Source organism: Bos javanicus, chromosome 16 (assembly GCF_032452875.1).
Source record: "Bos javanicus breed banteng chromosome 16, ARS-OSU_banteng_1.0, whole genome shotgun sequence".
Lineage (NCBI taxonomy): Eukaryota > Metazoa > Chordata > Mammalia > Artiodactyla > Bovidae > Bos > Bos javanicus.
Genome location: NC_083883.1, coordinates 31409868 through 31428109, shown reverse-complemented (window position 1 = coordinate 31428109; position 18242 = coordinate 31409868). Strand labels below are relative to the sequence as shown.

Sequence of the window (18242 nt, the reverse complement as noted above, 5' to 3'; positions counted from 1 at the left end):
TTATTATTTGAAGACTCAGAATTATAAAGGTGAGGGGATATGATAATTATTTTAAACTAGTGCAGATTTCTGGGATGTACAATTTTCTTGTGTTAGTTTGAACTTTTAAAACAGTCTTTTTATGGATTCTGCATTATGACCTAATTTTAATATGTTAAATAGGTTAACTTTTGGCTTTGTAAAACTTTTAAATAATGGAATATTAAAGATAGATAAGGGAGATTGTTTTCTTACTTTCAAAACATTGAATATAGATACTTTTCTGCTCTTCCCAGGGAACTAATAATTGTTTAATCTGTTACAAATGTTTTAATTATTTAAAAATAAAGAATTATTGAATCTAATATAGACGTGACTCTTTTTCTTTTTTTTCCTCTTTTTAAATATAAGGCAACTTGCCAACACATAATGTTTTTTTAATTTTTATCGCAGTATAGTTGATTCATAATGTGGTTTTAGTTTCAGGTATACAGCAAAGTGAATCAGTTATACTTTTATACATATACCCACTCTTTTTTAGATTCTTTTCCCATATAGGTCATTACAGAGAATTGAGTAGAGTTCCCTATGCTATACAATAGGTCCTCATTAGTGCCAACACATAATTTAAAAACTAGTCTTCAGTCACATTGCTTCACATCTCTAGAGAATTTCTACTAGTGAACAGTAGATAGTATTGTAAACCAAACCTAAAATTGTATGCTTATATTTGATAATTCCCCAAAATTATACACCTAAAATTAATACAAAATGTTTGACTATTACAATACACAGCTGAATTCTTACATGTACAGATACATATATGCAACTAATACTCTGACCAAGAATCAAAACAGTCCAGCCCCTCAGAAAGCACCCTAATTTGTGTACAAAGCCAGCACCCATCCCCTCAGATAGTAACTGCTCTCTGAGTTCTGTAACACTGTATTTGCCTGTCCTGCAGTTTTACATAAATGTTATCACACAGACTAGATTTTTGTATCTAGCTTTTTTGCACATGATTACGTCTGTGTTACATGTTGCTACCTGCAGTGGTAATTTGCTCTGCTTTACTCCTATGTGGATTCATTATATGACTGTGCCGTAATTTATTTATCCATTATATTGTTCATAGACATTTGGATTGTTTCCAGTTTTTTAACATTATGAATAAAATGGCTGTGAACATTACTGTGTATACTTTTTGGTGAATGTATACATTCTTTTATCTTGAGTGTTCCCTAAAATATATTTACAGATTACGTCTTTTTTTTATCCTTTTCTGTGGAAAATGTGAATAAAATTATCTTCTACCATAATCAACTTTAGACGATAATGACATAAACTGAAATTTTAATATGTATAAAATACTCTTGAAATACATGATTAGCAAAGGTTGACATTGTTTCCCCTGCTGACTCTCAGGATTTATAGCTTCTTTGGACGTTTTTCATTAGTTATTGGCCATCTAAGATTAACACATGATATAGTTGCACTTTGAACTGTGTGAACCAGTGGTAATGTTTCAGCAGTGGAAATGTTCTGTGCTAATATTAGAATCCGGAGAAGCTGTATTTTTTTCTTTTCTTTTTTTTTTTTTTACAGCCGTTTCAGTGACATTTGTTTGGAAGCCTTTTGCTGCTATAATATTTTTTTAATTCTTTTTTCCCCTCTCTCTCTTTTTTCCTACAGTCCTCTTTTATCCAAAGATAAGGTAAGAGATTTTCTTTGAAAATGTTTATAGGAAAAACGTGTCATGTTTTGTTGTATGGACTGGTTTAGAAAATAATGAAACCTTCCTCAAATTGTTTTCAGCTTTCTAACTTAATGCAACAGTTTCCCCCAAAGTTTTTTTTTTTTTCTTTCTTTCTTTTTGAAAAACTTTTTAGATAGCAGCTGTCCAGAAGTCCCTGGGAAGGAAATGCTTTACGCAGTTAATAGTGTCTGAAGATCCAAAGGAAAGAGGAGCTACAGCCAAAGAGCTGGGTATGTTTTTAAATTAGAAGTAGACATTAAAAATGCCTGCCTCATATAATATTTTACAAGTATTACATCTGAGTTGCTGTGAAGGAGCTTTTTTGCGCATACTGCTCCTAGACAAATAGCAAAGCAAGGTTTTTTTTTTTTAACGTCATATAATCCTATTTTTAGATATCCAGTAGTAGAAATTATAAAATCTAAATTCTTATAAAAACATAAAATTGTTTCATGTTTTCAGTAGGTGGTTATATGTATCTAAGAGAATATGACAAGACTGCAAATAAGCTGTGAAAGCGAATTGGTTTTAGTGCATTCAGGCATTCTTTTCTGTATAAAAACCAACAATTTTTTTACAAACTTTACCAGAAATTTTTTTCTGTAAATCTAGATATTATCAAGATAAGCTCTGTATCTTGATAGCATATCTATAGTAATTTATTCTCTTCCTTTTTTGTTGGCTAACGTGGTATACTTTAATTTATATATATATATTTCTAAAGCATTTATAGTTATGTTTTATATCACTGTGTCTTATATCAAAAGTTAAGAGTTTTAGAAATTTGTTTTCTTATAGTAATAATGTATGTTCATTATAAAAACTTTAGAAACTAAAGATAGATTTTTTAAAATGTGTTTTAGAGTATTTGTTTTTCCATGTATATGATTTTAGTACTACTTTATATTTCTGGGCCTGAAAACTCTGATATTAAACAGGCAGCATCATGTGTTTTAACTGAGTTGCCTGAAAAGATAAAATGATGATGATGATGCCTTCAATTTCACTTGCCTTTTTCTCTTTTAAGTTTTTTCCCCTCAGATCTTTACTTTATCCCCTCTTTTCTTATGTGGCAAATTTGGGTTGCCTTAGGTCAATCCTACTATATTCTATTCTTCCTATCTCTTTTTTCTGGTCATTTTTATGTTGGAAATCAGAATATAATGAGCTTCATAAACATCCTATGGGAAAACATCACAAAGTAGTCACCTAGTTTGGGTGTGAATATGTCTCTGTGTTGTGCACATTGCGAAGAAGGCTATTCTAATTTTGAGTCTGACACTGCCCAGCAATAGCTCGGCACTACTTCCAGCTTAGCCTCTGCCACAGGATGAGTGGCACAGACAGGGAAACTGAGATACCACACATAAGCCACTTACTTGGTGCTTTGACTCACAACCAGAACCTGTGTCTTCTGGTTTCTAACTGAATTGCAGCAGACTTCTGCTAAGGAAGTTGTGTGGATTATCAGATTCCACAGTGCAGACATTTCATTAATAACCATTTTATGGGAAGGGTGTGAACTAAATTCTAGAGAAAGAAATCTTGCCAAGTCTGGTAAAATAGTATCTTTTAAAGAAAAATGTCAAATCTCTCATAGTCTACTCAGACAGGTTATTCTATGAATAAATACAGAGAAATGTAAGAAAGAATATGAAAAAAATAGAAATATGAAAATATTACTTTAAATGATTTTTTTTAACTTTACATAATTGTATTAGTTTTGCCAAATATCAAAATGAATCCGTTGTTTTACCCCGTATTCCTTGTTTCTAATATCTTATGTGTTCTACAGTGTAGAGTTTTGCTTTTCTTTCTTTATATATGTCTTGGTCTTAAGCTCCTTGTATAATAAGTAACTTGCTTTTCTCTGTGTGTGGTTGTTTCTGGTATCAAACTTGTCTGGTTTGAATCCTCTCTACCACTTAAATTTGTGTGACCTTAAGAGACTTCCCCTGGCAATCCAGTGTTAAGACTCTGCACTCCCAATGCAGGGGCACAGGTTTAATCTCTGGTTGAGGAGCTCAGATCCTGCATGCCACATGGCGTGGCCAAAAGAAAACATTTGTGTGACCATAGACAAGTTGCTTAATTTTTTTCTATCCCTCCCTTTGCTCAGCTCCAAATGTGGGTTATTTTTACCTCATAGGATCTTTATGAGGATTAAGTTAGTAATTTCATTAAGGTTTAGAACAGTACCTGGCACAAGGTAAGAAATCTACGTGCTGACTGCTCTCATTACCCTTCCTCCACCACTTCCTCCCATGTTATCACCACCCGCTATGGCTAGTATTCCATTAATGTTCTCTATGTGTTATTCATTGCTGCTGCTGCTAAGTCACTTCAGTCGTGTCCGACTCCGTGTGACCCCAAAGACGGCAGCCCACCAGGCTCCCCTGTCCCTGTGATTCTCCAGGCAAGAACACTGGAGTGGGTTGCCATTTCCTTCTCCAACGCATGAAAGTGAAAAGTGAAAGTGAAGTCCCTCAGTCGCGTCCAACTCCTACTTTTCTAATTAATCTACCATGATTAAAGTCTCCAAGTTATTTACATATTACTTTATGTTTTCGGCATACTTTTATGTATATTATTTCATCTTTTCCTCTTAACAACCGATTTAAGGTAGGCTAAGTCATTTTAAGAAACTCAGGGAAGGTAAGTGACTTATCCAAACTAATTAGAACTAATTAGAACACAAAGTTAAAACCCTGTTTTCTGGCCTTGAAGCCCATGTATTTTTATTATATTTTAATTCATTTTTATTAAGTAGTATTTATGAAAATATGTTACATATATACATTATAACAATGTATTAAAAAAATGAAGACCTGTGAACCTTATACCCAACAGAGGGACTAGATTATTGTCAGTCCTCCTGTTAAAACTGCCTTTGTGTTCCTTTCTATCCCATCACCTGCTTCACTCCCCTGCCCCAAGGTAGTCATTGTCCTGAGTTCTCCATTTATCATTCCCTTCCCACTTTTTAATCAACTTTATTGAAGTACAGTTTCCGTGCAATAAAATGTACCCATTTTAAGTGTACAAACTGATGAGTTTTGGCAGTTGTGTACACTCATGTAACTACTACCCCAGAATATGGATCATTTTTATCACTCCAAAATCTTTCTCCCAATCTTCTTATACTTAGTCCTTCCCACCTCTACTCCCAGGCAATCCAGTGCTTCCTGTTATTATCAATAGGTTTTCCTTGTTTTAGAATGTAATAGAAATAGAATTGCTCAGCATACTTTCTTCTGAGAGTTACCCTTATGACTAAATGTACCATTAATACATTCTTTTTTGTTGCTGAGTAGTATTCCATTTTAAACTTTACACAATTCATTTATTCACATAATTGTTGATAGACATTTGAGTAATTTCCAAGTTGGAGATATCATGAATAAAACTGATAGGAAGTTGTTTGTTTTTGGTTTTGTTTTTGTAGGTATGTTTTCAATTCTCTTGGGTAAAGAACTGAAAGTAGAATCAGAGTCATATGGAATGTACATGTTTAACTTTGTAAGAAACTGTCAAAATAGTTCTACAATGCTGTTGTCCCATTTTATACCCTGCCAGCAATATATGAAAATTTCAATTGCTCCAAATCCTTGCTGACATTTAATATTGTCAGTCTTTTTTTTTTTAAGTCATTTTAGTAGTTATAAATGTCATTATGGTTTTTAACCTTTTTTTCCCTGAGGACCAAGTGTATACATTTTTAGTTTTGCATTAATCTCTGTAGAAGATGTACTCATTTATACTATTATCAATATTTCAGACTTAATGAAGGCACATTTTTTCATCAATCTGCCAAAATAAATATTAACATTGAAAATTTCTTTTTCAAGCCTGATATCACTCAAATGTTTTTACCTGATGATAATTAGTGAGATATTGAGAAAGTATAAGAAACATGTTAATTCATGAATGCTTTAGTCTCATCCATAAATAACATAGGGAATTTTTCCCTAAAGAGAATTCATGGCAGAATGAGAGTTGCGAGAGTAACTCAAAGGCATGTGCGTTTGTAGAGCACATGTTAGAACTTAGATTAAGTCTAACTTCTCATTTGAGAACTACCTCTTTAATTTGGTATTATTAAGTATGTCATACATTTGACTGTTATTCCATTGTTATTTCATCAGAGTAGAATTTTGTTTTTAGTGTGTCTTAAGTCAATGCAATAGGGATTAGTAGACTTACCTTACTAGATCTTTGGGCTCAAGAAAGAAAGTTAACAGAAATTCATGTTAGTATTAACAGATACATTAGCAATAAGTTTATACTGTGATACCTGCTTATAGAAAATTCAAAATATATTTTTGGTTAAACATAGTGGATCAACCATTTACTTCTACTTTTTTTTTTTAATACTATTGTAATGTCACAAAGGGATCCTTAAAGTCAGAAGCAAGAAGGACAGAATTGGCAAGGAACCAACCAGCAGCAGATATGACATCCAGAAAATGTTGGAAGTTGGAAAGCAGATGGATGGGTGACAACTGGCTTAACATACCATGCATGCTCAGTCGCTCAGTTGTGTCTTTGCAACTCCATGGTTTGTAGCCCACCAGGTTCCTCTGTCCATGAGATTCTCCAGGCAAGAATACCGGAGTGGGTTACCATTACCTTCTTCAGGAGATCTTCCCCACCCAGAGATAAGAACCTGCATCTCCTGCATTGGAAATGGATTCTTTACCACTGAGCCACCTGGGAACCCCAACTTAACATACCAGAGGAAGCCAAAAACTAAGTGTCTACAGGGGAAAAGGTTGATTTCTGCCTGAGAGGGTTTGGGAATTGGAAGCACAGAGAGTACTTCTAAATTTAAGTTAAAAAGCTGTGTAGGAAGCATTTAGACCTTGATATCCCCTCTCTACCAAATAGGAAGCCCTACTGGAAGCTAGACATAATACAGCAGTGTCTTCAAAATTGTGAGAGAAAAGGATTTCTAACCTAGAAAACTTTACCCAACCGAAGTTTTAGTCAGTGGTGAAGGAGTAAAGACTTTAAGATCGAATAATCTTAAAAAGTTTACCGTCCATGTACGTTTTCTTAGGAAGTGTCCTTAAAATAAGAGAAAATAAACAAAGAGGAAGACCTAGGATTCAGAGAAAACAAAGTTTCCAAAATAGAGCCAAAATGAATTCCTAGGATCATTGGGAAAAGAAATTCCAGGACAATACCTGTATAGCAAGCCTGGAAAGGAGTTCCAGGTCAGGGACTCAAGAAGAATATGTTTTAAAACTGAAAGATTATCTGTTGTTACATATACCATAGTTGTCCATCTGTCAGAGTTCAAAGATGCATAGATTAAAATTATTTTTAACAGAGTAATGAGGCAGTTATCAACACAAAAGAAAACAGCATAAATGAGAAAGAAAAATGCAGTCTGGGTATCTTGTGAATAATACTTACAAAGCCATAGTACTGTAAACTTTAAATAGTGATTTGCCCCAGATTTATGTTGAATTGTAATGGGAGCTAGAGGGGAAAGAAAACATCACTGTGGGGGCAAAGAATCTAAAGAACCATGAGAACTAACTCTCTTCCTTAGTAGGAAGTTAGTAGGTGGTCTCTAAAACTGAAAAGTCAATAGATAACAATGGAAGTCTTCTCTAGAAATGGAGGGTAAATATGAGCAGAAACAGCTAAAGGAATTGAAAAGAAGCTGCCCCTAGAGAGCAGGAATCAGACAGATGGAAGACTAAGGCAGAAGACTGTTTTGCATTACCAGTAAAGACAGGTTTTTAAGCTTTTCTCCAAAAGCATAATTTGATACAACAAATTATAAAATAGCATATGTCTTGTTTGATTTGGAGACTGAATATGTATTAAAAACATCATTTATACTTTATATGGCATCACACATAAATTACAGCTACTGTCTTGATCTAGTCTGAAATTTTTGCCCTTTACATCTTAAATTACTAAATTTTTTATATTTTATATTATTTCTAATAGTGGAATGAAGCAACTGTTCTCAGGCTAGTATTTTATAAATAATACATTGTACCAATGATAGTCTTTATTACACACCACTTACGTGCTATCTTGCTTCATTAGGAACTACTTAAATTGATTGTGTTTCATCTGGTAACTACAGTCAGCCACTTCGCTTTCTGGTTGTATTGTTACCGAGTCCAAGGTCACTCTGCTTACCGCATGACAAGCCAGTACATCAAAGATGAGGTGTTGGAGGCAAGGAATACAACTTTATTCAAAAAGCTGGCAGACCAAGAAGATGGCAGATTAATGTCTCAAAATAACCGTCTTATGGGAGCCTGGATATTAGGTTCTTTTATAGAACAGAGAGGGGAAGGAGGTGAGGAAGTAAAGTAAAAAGGTCCTAAGTCTTGCAGAAATCTCCTGAAATAACCAGTCTTGTGGAAGGGTTATGTTAATTTCTTTTCTGCAGCCTTGCACAGGTGAGCAGGGTCAGAATGTCTGTCTGTGAGCTGAACAAAGGTACTCTAGTTTAACAGTCAGGTTGGAGGGGCAGGGTTCCCTGTGGCAGGCCATTGTACCTGCTTACAGTGGTAGACGGTGATTATAATAACAAAAGCATAAAAAGCAAAGGTTAAAGTAAAAGAAACAGATCCAACATAAAGCCAGAATTTGCTCTTCCCTGTTACAGTAGAATGCCATCTCAGGCTGATTCCCTCCCTAACTTTTCAGTAACTTACAGCTATTAAATACTCTCATTTTGATTCTTTATGACTTAGTCCTATTCTGTTCCAAATTTAACACTTAAATCTCATTTTATTCAAAGCTCTTCTCTGTCCACCAGCTCTGCAAGGGCTGGGCGCGTTGTCTGTTCCCTTTTGAGCTATCTAGATCAGTGCATAGGCCTGAATCTAGTCTATAGGGACGTTGGTGGCGCCAGCAGGACCAAGTGCGGAGGAGCTCACTTCCAAGTCACTTTCCTGGACATTTGTGGTCCTTCAGGTAACTGACCTTCAGCTTGAGACAGCATACCCATTCCTCTGATGTGAGGGCCTCTCTGCCATGTGTTTATGCTCTTTACTCTTTGAATTCTATGGATGTGTTTGGAGGGCTGTCTTCTGAACCTTTGGGTACTGGGAACCTAGGGAGGAGAGCTTGGATCCCTTTGCAGCTGGCTGGGGCCCTCCTTGCTCTGACCTCCCCCATCTTAACAGAGAGGCAGACCAGCAAGCTCAGTGGTGAAGCTGACAACCTAATGGGGATTAAAATGGTTTTTTGCAGTCTTCCCAATTTTGAGTGATTCTTTGTTGTTCTTCAACGCTCAGTCATGTCCAACTCTTTGCTACTCCTTGGACTGCAGCTGGCTTCCCTGTCCTTCACCATCTCGTGGAGCTTTACAATCTCCCCAAGTGATTCTTTGGAGTAGGACAAAAGAAAGAATGCTGTATTCTCCCCAAAAGAGACCTCTTTTTCCTTGTCCTCTCCTCATCTGACTTTGACTTAAGGCATTAGGAGAGGTAATACGAACTCAGCAGTACAGAGCTGAGGTTGCCAGTTTCTTTCCCTGATTCTCTGAAATCAGAAGATGACATTTAAGTCCTGCCTTTTCTTTGTTACGGTATGTGCCACCATTGCTAATTGGTAATTACTGAAGTACCGATACATGAAAAGGTATAAATCATCACTATATTGCATCCTTGATTTTAACCTTTGGCCCATCGTGTATTATTTAATTTACATCATTTTTAAATAATATATGATAAAAGAAAAAGTTAAAATTTCTGTGATAGTTGTTCAGTTGCTGAGTCCGACTCCTTGCAACCCCATGAAGTGCAGCATGCCAGGAGTTAGGAATGCTTGATCGACCGAAAGGGCTTCCCAGGTGCACTAGTGGTAAGGAACCCACCTGCCAGTGCAGGAGACGTAGGTCCAATCCCCGGGTCCGGAACATCCCCTAGCGAAGGGCGTGGCCACGCACTCCAGTGTTCGTGCCTGGAGAATCCAATGGACAGAGGAGCCTGGCAGGCTGCAGCCCATAGGATCACAGTCAGTGACTTTTTGACTTAGCTGAAATGAAAGTGACTAAAGTGACATAGCACAGTCAACCAAAAGCTGAATCATGAACAAGCTTCTCTGATCTACTAATTTATGTATGCATTCAGTATTATTTTGTGAAACTTTTTAATGGTTTAATTTTAAATCAAAGGGAAGTATTTTACATTGATTTTATTTAAAATAGAAATTGAAAGAAATATCAAAATTCCAAACCCATTTCTGCCTAGTACCAAGACTTATGCTTTGCTTTTTACCACTGCCTGTTACTACTTCCCCTTGAGAAGTTACAAGTAATTTTCTAATACATTAATTAAGGATGCTATTATTAAGGATGCTTAAATAAATTTAAACAGATTTATGTTCTTTAGGGGCTTCCCTGGAAGCTCAGCTGGTAAAGAATCCACCTGCAATTCAGGAGATCCTGGTTTGATTCCTGTATCAGAAATATCCCTAGAGAAGGGATAGGCTACCCACTCCGGTATTATTGGGCTTCCCTGGTGGCTCAGATGGTAAAGAATCCGCCTGCAATGTGGGAGACCTGGTTTCAATCCCTGGATTGGGAAGATCCCCTGGAGAAGGGCATGGCAACCCACTTCAGTATTATTACCTGGAGAATCCCCATGGACAGAGGAGCCTGGTGGGCTGCAGTCCATGGAGTCACAGAGAGTCAGACATAACTGAGTGACTAAGCACAGCACAGCATGTTCCTTAATTAGCCTTAAAAGATCAGAACCAGTATTGTTTTTCTTACAATATGATACAGTATATTTCATAAACATAATGAAAATAATTCTCCCACACTTTAAAATATTTGTTTAAATAGATGCAGCTAATCAAGTTTAGAATGTCTTTTAAACCTTTGAAAAATGACTTTTTTTTTCAATTATAATGAAGACTAAGCAATATATTCTTGTTCTTAACATGTTTTTGAATAATCTCTGTTAATTTTTATATCTAAAGGATTACTTACTAAATGTTTAGAGTATTTCCTCTACTTAGAGATGCTATAATCCAACAGGTTGAATCCATTTCAGAGGTGCAGAGCATTACTGTGTCCCACGTACAATTCATGTCCTTTCTCTTCCCTTCTGTGCAAAGTGCCGTGTTGAATCTTAAAACCACTTGTTTTTCTTCATCTTCAGAGAGTGAAATTTGTCTTGGCATGGAATCAGGAAAAGAAAGCCAACATAAAGAAGAGACCCCGGAGAGCAGTCCCTGCTGTAATGAGATGGTCAGGCAGGCAGATCCCCGGAGCCTCCCGGTAACTGCAAGGAAGGGCCACACGGAGGAGCCACTCTGCAGCTCTGAAGCCACGCAGGAGCTCCACGCCCAGCCCTCAGAGTCGGCAGGGAGCAGGTCCAGCCCCCACTCCTCAGGGAATGCTCCTGAGGATGACAGCCGCTTGCAGCTGGCTCAGACAGAGGCCTGCCAAGACGTGGCCGAAACAGAGCGCATTGCTAAGAACCCTAAGGTTTCCAGCCAGTCAGTGACAGAGCCATTGATTTTACCAGGCTCTGACCATATACCTCCTGCATTGATTTCTGAGGGTAAATACTCACAAAGAAAGGAACTCCGGTTGCCACTCCGGGATGCTTCTGAGGCGTTGCCCACAGACCAACTTGAGAACAATGAATTAAATGAGCTGCAGCAACCTGATCTCACAGAGCGTGATGGAAAATCACCACAGGGGCAGGCTGACTCAGAGGGTTCCGAGAGTGTACTTTGTGAAAATAATCCAGTGTCTGATTTAAGTACAGTGCTTCCAGAGGTGTATATGGCCCCAGAGGAACAGGGAGATAAGGAAGAACAAGTCAGTAAAGAGACAGACGACTATTTGAACAGCCTTTTAGAAGGATGCTTAAAAGATACTGAAGATTCCCTCTCATACGAAGATAACCAAGAGGAAGACTCTGATTTCCTTCAAGATCTTTCTCCTGAAGAAGCATCCTATAGCCTACAGGAGAACCTGCCTTCTGATGAAAGCTGTCTCTCTCTCGATGATCTTGCAAAAAGGATAGAGATTGCAGAGGTAAATTTGAGATTTAATATAAATATAATTTTAAAAGTAAAATGAAATTTGAAAGCACATGTATGTTAAGTATTGCCTTGCTTTTGTGAATTTTTCTCTGGCCTCAAACATGACAGGGAAATTTAGTTAGCATAAACTTTGACTCACTATGTATAGTCATGATGTTTATACCTCAGGTAATTATATTGCATGCCTCCAGTAAGTATTATATACACCATTTTTCGTATTTTTACAATTTTCATTCGGCAGGCCTGGGAATTATGAACAAGACAAGATTAGTTACATTCTTGTAAGGAAATCTTAGGTTTCTTGTCATACATCTATAAGATAAAATACTACTGTTTCTTCTTAATACTAATATATTTTGAAATTCTTTAAAACAGTAAAACAATGAATGAAACATTTTAAAATACAGTAAGAGTTGGAAATACTGACTGGATTTATCAGCTCTAGGTTTGAACAAACTAAATATTCCTTGACTAAGTCCAATTTTACAAATAATTCAAAGTTTTAAAGTTTCTCTAAATAGTAATTAAGCTAATCAAAACCAAAAAAGAGGGCAGGAGAGAATATCAAAGTGACCAAATCCTTTGTTTGAAAATACAGTTTTTTAAAGTTCAGGCCAGGGTGGCGGGTACCATACCAAAACTACAGCACCTCCGAAAGGCAGCCTGACCTAGTAGAAAGAGCGATGTGTGACCACCTTAGTTCAAATACTGACTCAGCCTTCAAATACTGACTTCAAATACTGTTACCAGCCTTATGGAGCTACCATCTAATTCTGTTTATTTCTCTGAGAATTAGGATGCTAACTACTTTTCTTCTTGTCTCATCTTATATTTTTTTCTAAGTAACCTTTTAATTTAATTTGTATCTGTTGTTTTCTGATTCTGCATTATCACTGAAATAAAAAACCATCAAGTAGAAGATGGAAATGTAGCCAAGCCAAAGTAGATAACAGAATACATATGGAAATGAAACTCTGTGAGAGCTTTCTAAGATAATTACTGTCATGTTACTAGCTTGCTTTCTTGCAGTTTATAGTCAACTCTCTATCAACTATGATTTTTAAAATTTTTTTCTTCACAAAATAGATAAAATAGTCATTCTTTTTAACTAGATCTTTTTATTGCCATTGACAGTCAACCCTCCATAAACTGACTTTTCTTCTTAATTTTTTTCCTGAAAATTGTTTAGTAGTGCTTAATGAGTGCAGAGTTTCTGTTGGGGTGATGAAAATTTTAGAAATAGATATTGGTGGTGGTTATACAACATGAATATAGTTTCACCTAAAAATGGTTAAAATGGCAATGTTATATGTGTGTGTGTGTGTGTGTGTGTGTATATATATAATTTTTGTATCATAATTTTTAAGAATAGTAAAAAGAAAAAAGATTTTAAATAGATCTAATAGTATAACACTGGACCCAGAATTCCTTTCTCTTTATTTTCATCAGACTTCAGGTACAGGGAATTATCAAAGCAAAGTCACAACCATATCCAAATCTAGGTTTAATACCAGAACTTTACTACTGTCTAACTGCTTCTTTTCAAGAATCAAGCTGACTTGTTGTATGGTCTAGTTTTACTTTTTTAAATATAAACTGCGGAGAAGGACAGAGAGCTCCTGTTGAGTCTCCCTGCCTTAAGAGAGACTCCTGTTGAGTCTCTCCTCCCCATTTATGGTGGGGAATTACTGTTGAATTAACACTGTACTACAACTAAATGGAATAGTCCTTCCTAAAACCCATAATGTCAGCTTTTCCTAGGTTTCCTCCATGGAGATTATGCTATGTACATCTTAAAATCATCCTTCTTGTGAAATTACTTTTTTTTTTTTTCCAGTATATCTTTGGTATATTTTTCCATTTTTTTAACTTTTACTCTTTTATATATTTATATTAAAGGTCTCTTATACAATTATGTAAAGTTTAAAAATAAAATAAAATTTTTAAAAAAATTAAAAAAAATAAAGGTCTCTTATAAGCAGCTTTTTTTTTTTTTTTTTACTCAAGAAAAACATTTATTATTCTCGTGTTTTGACATGTTCTATAGATTCTTCTGGATTTTTTTTTTAATTTTCCTTTTTTTTTTTTACTGATTCTCTTTCTGCGCCCCCACCTCCCTCCCCCCACCACCCCATTGTAGTTGTCAATTTCATTGGCACTATGAAATCTAATTAAGCTTTTGAGCTTTTTTTTTTCTCAGTCATATTTTTTATTGTTGTTATAAACCTCTGCCTCTAGGTTGGCCTTTTGCATTGCACAATGGTCCCCTTTCCTAAAAGTCTATTAGTCTGTTAAATTGTACTGTTTTTAAAACCCCAGAAGCTGCATATGACTGACAAAGCTAGTTTACTTTTCTATGATAATGCTAAACAGACTGTTTCTGACTGTTTCTGAATACTCCTTCTCCATCCTAAAAAATATACTTTAATAAAATCTGCCTAACTGTGTCAGGAAAAGTTTTTAAACTTTGAAACTGAAAATCAGTGTGCTTACTGTTTCCTTAGTGCCTTAAGAATGAAGTTTTGAGCTAAGTAAAATGTTCAGGTAATAGGGGGTTTGCTTTTAAGCACAAACTTCTTTTTAATCCAAACACTGTTTATTTCATGCTTTCAATGAAATTGCATTCAGGATGTCTTCCATGTGTCAGGTGATGAAGATACAGTGAGGAATTAGATGAAGTTCGTGGCATTTGAGGGGCTGTCTGCTGCCACACTTGTCCATACTTTTGTGAACGGGATACAGAACATAATTTCTTAATAACTAAATAATATTCACGGATGTTTTTCCTGCCCTCAGGAGCCACTGAGGCTCCTAGCCTGTGTTCCTCCACATAACTGTGCTCTCCTTGTGAGTCCTTCTCTCCCAAATTCATCATTTCTTGTCAGTGACTCCGCCCCTCACAAATCCCCTCACAGCCTGTCACACTTGCTACCACTCTGTTTATGGTAGAATATAATGGTATGTTCTCTCATTGTCATATCTCTCTCTGCCTTCATTCTCTTGCCATTTCTGCATTGCTCAGCCTTGACTTCAGTGGAGCTTGGCCTTGATAGCCATTACCAGCACAGTGGAAGTGTTTGTTGTTTTTTTTAAACATCGTTATTTCATTAAGATGAGATAATTTATACAAAATCTCATAGAGAACTAAAAACATGTACAGTAATTTAATTCATTAATAAAGAAATATGTATAAATGAAACTTTTCTAGGTTTGGGAAATGTTTTCAAAGCCAGAATAATTTTGCTAAGTAAAATAATAGCTTAGTATCCGAAGCATTGCTGTTCTTTCTTATGTAAAAAAAGAACCTAGAACCTGACACACTGTCATCAAACGTATCATATCTACTATTTTTTTTAATCTTTTAAAAAAATTTGTTTTTAATGGAAGGATAATTGCTTTACAGTATTGTGTTGATTTCTACCAAACATCAACATGAAATCAGCCATAGGTTTACCCATGTCCCCTCCCACTTGAACATCCCTTCCACCTCCCTCCCCATTCTACCCCTCTTTACTGTTTTCAAAAAGCATCAAAAACATTGATGTTCATTTCATAGATTCGTAAGAAAAAAGTTCATCACATGTGGAGTGTCTGTACGTTAGAGCGATTCACTCACTTATCCCCCCATTCAGTGATTTTTATGTAACTTCTGAGTGCCATGACATTACAGATGCAGTGATTAAAAATTCAGAGAAGGATGCTATATGTGTGAAGCCTCAGTCTAACAGTTGTCTGACTGCAGGTGCTACCTGTTTACTGAATTTGACTATCCTAGTTTTTAGAAAAAGATGAAATTTTTTCTCAATACCCATAATACCCTGACATTTTAATGTCAGAATGCAAACTCCTCTTACCCAGCAACCTAGTAATGCTAACACATCATTGACTTGCTTTGTTCTGGAACCTGGGAGGATTGCATTATCGTCTCTTTAAACTCTTTAGCTGTTCCTAACATCAGAACCTTAGGAGGAAATATGCTATACAAGTTCAAGGAGGCATCAGGAACCAGCCTCATACTGCTATTGATAATAAAAGTCCACTCAGCCCATAGTAGGCTGCTACATATGTGGAGAAGAGGGAGTTGTTTTGTTTTCTAAATAAGTATCACATAAAGTATTGGATTAATTTTTACAAAAGTTAATCTATTCACATTGAAAATAATCATAGTATGTAATTCAGAGATCCCTTTATGAGCAGATTTTGGCAACATGATATGCCATATGAAAGTAAACCATTCATTTTTCATTTAACATATGTATGTGTAATCTGTTGGCAGAGATGTCATATGTTCAGAAAACTAAAGGCTTCAGATTCAAGCGATTTTTGTTTTTAGAAATAATATCATAATTTCTTTACTCCTTTACTACTGCTTGGGTCTTTAAAAAAACTTTTAATCTGAAAGAGGGCAACACATGTTCCTTGTCCTGTGTCTATATCGGCAGCATTACTTAGCTTTAGGTCTACCTGTCTCATGGGAACCAAAATAGGGAAGGACATAACCTAGAACTTTCTGATGGGGAGGAAGGTAACAACCCAGAATTGGTGTTGAGTTTGTCTCCAGAGAAACTAATCTAAGTGACTTCTGTGCAGTAGTCATCTCTGTCTCTTGGGTGGGATCGGGGATTAAGTTACATTAAGTAACCACTGTGGGATTCCCTTACCAATGTAAGATGCAAGGCTAGGATCAAGCAGCAGGATTTTAGGAAATCATATAATTAGCTCTTCCGTGGATCTCAGACAAAGGAGAATCTTACAAACAGCAATCACGGTGTTTTTTTGAATGACTATTTTAAGAGGAGCAAGTTACAAATGGTTGCTCAAACTCCTGCTACTGCTGTAGCTTCCTCCAGCTACTATTTGGGCCCCCTGGATCAGATATCCTCAATATGAGGATTAGGAGAATATGTTGCCTCACCAATTTAGGGACAACGCCCCAGTCAGCTTGGTAGTAGTTATGGAACGAGAACGATGCCCCTTTTCCCTAGGCAACATAATTCTCCTAAAAAGAAAAGGGGGAATGAGAGTCAGTTCCTAGGCAGGTTGATAGGGAGTCTAGGGGTCCCCAAGGAGAGAGGAATCTGGAATTCTCAAGGAGGAAGAAAGGACAAACTTTTTTTCTTTCTCCACATTCCTTAGGATTATATAACAATAATGTATCCTGCCTAAGGACAGTCTTTGGATTCAACCTTCTGTTATCTTAAAATGTTAATTATGGGAGTAGACCTGGTCTTTACAAGGATGTATCTTGCCTGAGGACAGTGTTATCTTAAAATGTAAATTATGGGAGTAGGTCTGATGAGGTCTTTACAACCTCCAGACAGTCTTTGGATTATATAACTTCATTGTTAACACTAGCAAGCGGGTACTCTTTCTGCCCCCTTCTGATGCCTATGTCAGAAGCTTTCTCTATCTCCTTTATACTTTAATAAAACTTTATTACACACACACACACACAAAAAAAGAGGAGCAGGGTTAACCCAGCTTCGTCACCATAGAGGAAATATAGTCTTCTAATAACGTAAGAGGGTGCATGGAAAATGCTTGCCCCAGGATTTATGTGTCTAATGAGCCCCAGAGGATTATCCAGGGATTACCTATCCTTTCTCTGTGCCAGATGGTCTCATCTTTGCCTTTCTTTTTTATCCTGCCCTCTAAATTTTCTGATTACTTACTTCATCTCTTATTTGTCATGTCTCGGACCCAGCTCCTTTTCTTTTCCATTTAAATCATTCTTTAAATTTACATCTTTACTGCCTCTTTCTGGACTCTTGCAGTAGCTACTTAATAAGTTTCCCCATTGCTCATATCATCTTCTCCCCCTTCAAATGGTCTTATATTTAGTACTGTATAAAAGTCGTGTCTCCAAAAAAAAAAAAAAGTCGTGTCTCGATAGGCTCCCCAGCCACTCAGGCAACACGGGTAAATGAAATGACTCAGTTATAGGTGATGGGGGAACGTTCCCATTTCTTGTCTAGAAAGCTGAATAGCTTTTTGAAATTCTCTAGGTGCAACCAAACACACCTGAGGGTCTGGATCTAACACATAGACTGTGAGTTTAAACCTCTGCTATAAAATAATGTTTGCTTGTCAGTCTTTTCCCATGACTCCATTTGGCTCCAGGATAAGGGCTCTATAGTAATGGCTTGATGTTCGAGACACATGGTGATCTCGCCCACTTTGCCTTTCCAACACCATCTCCTGCTGTTCCTTTGTTCTAAAACTGTTACTGTTGTCAGCCTGGCCTCCCTGCTGCCTCCCAGGAATTACTCGAATATTGTCACCTCTGGTCTTCACCTTCTGTGTTAGTCTTAGTCTGCTCTGGAGTGACAAACTCTTTCCCCACACATTTATTTCTTGTCCACTCTCGAGGTCTAAGCTCTGCCTTTTTAGCATATAGAGTGCCAAGCACAGTGCCCCTCATGGGCAGTACTCAATAAATGCTAGCTGCTGCCATTGTTTCTTGATCACC

General features: G+C 36.5%; 1 protein-coding gene across 3 annotated transcripts in view; it reads left to right on the top strand.

Moving 5' to 3' along the window:
- Positions 1-18242, top strand: part of CNST (consortin, connexin sorting protein) — a 98535-nt gene that overhangs the window by 69898 nt on the left and 10395 nt on the right. For all 3 annotated transcript variants that reach the window (XM_061382441.1, XM_061382442.1, XM_061382443.1), the window contains 3 exons: positions 1672-1693; positions 1869-1965; positions 10879-11765. In XM_061382441.1, coding sequence (XP_061238425.1) covers positions 1672-1693; positions 1869-1965; positions 10879-11765 — 1006 coding nt within the window. The remainder of the gene's footprint in view (positions 1-1671; positions 1694-1868; positions 1966-10878; positions 11766-18242) is intronic.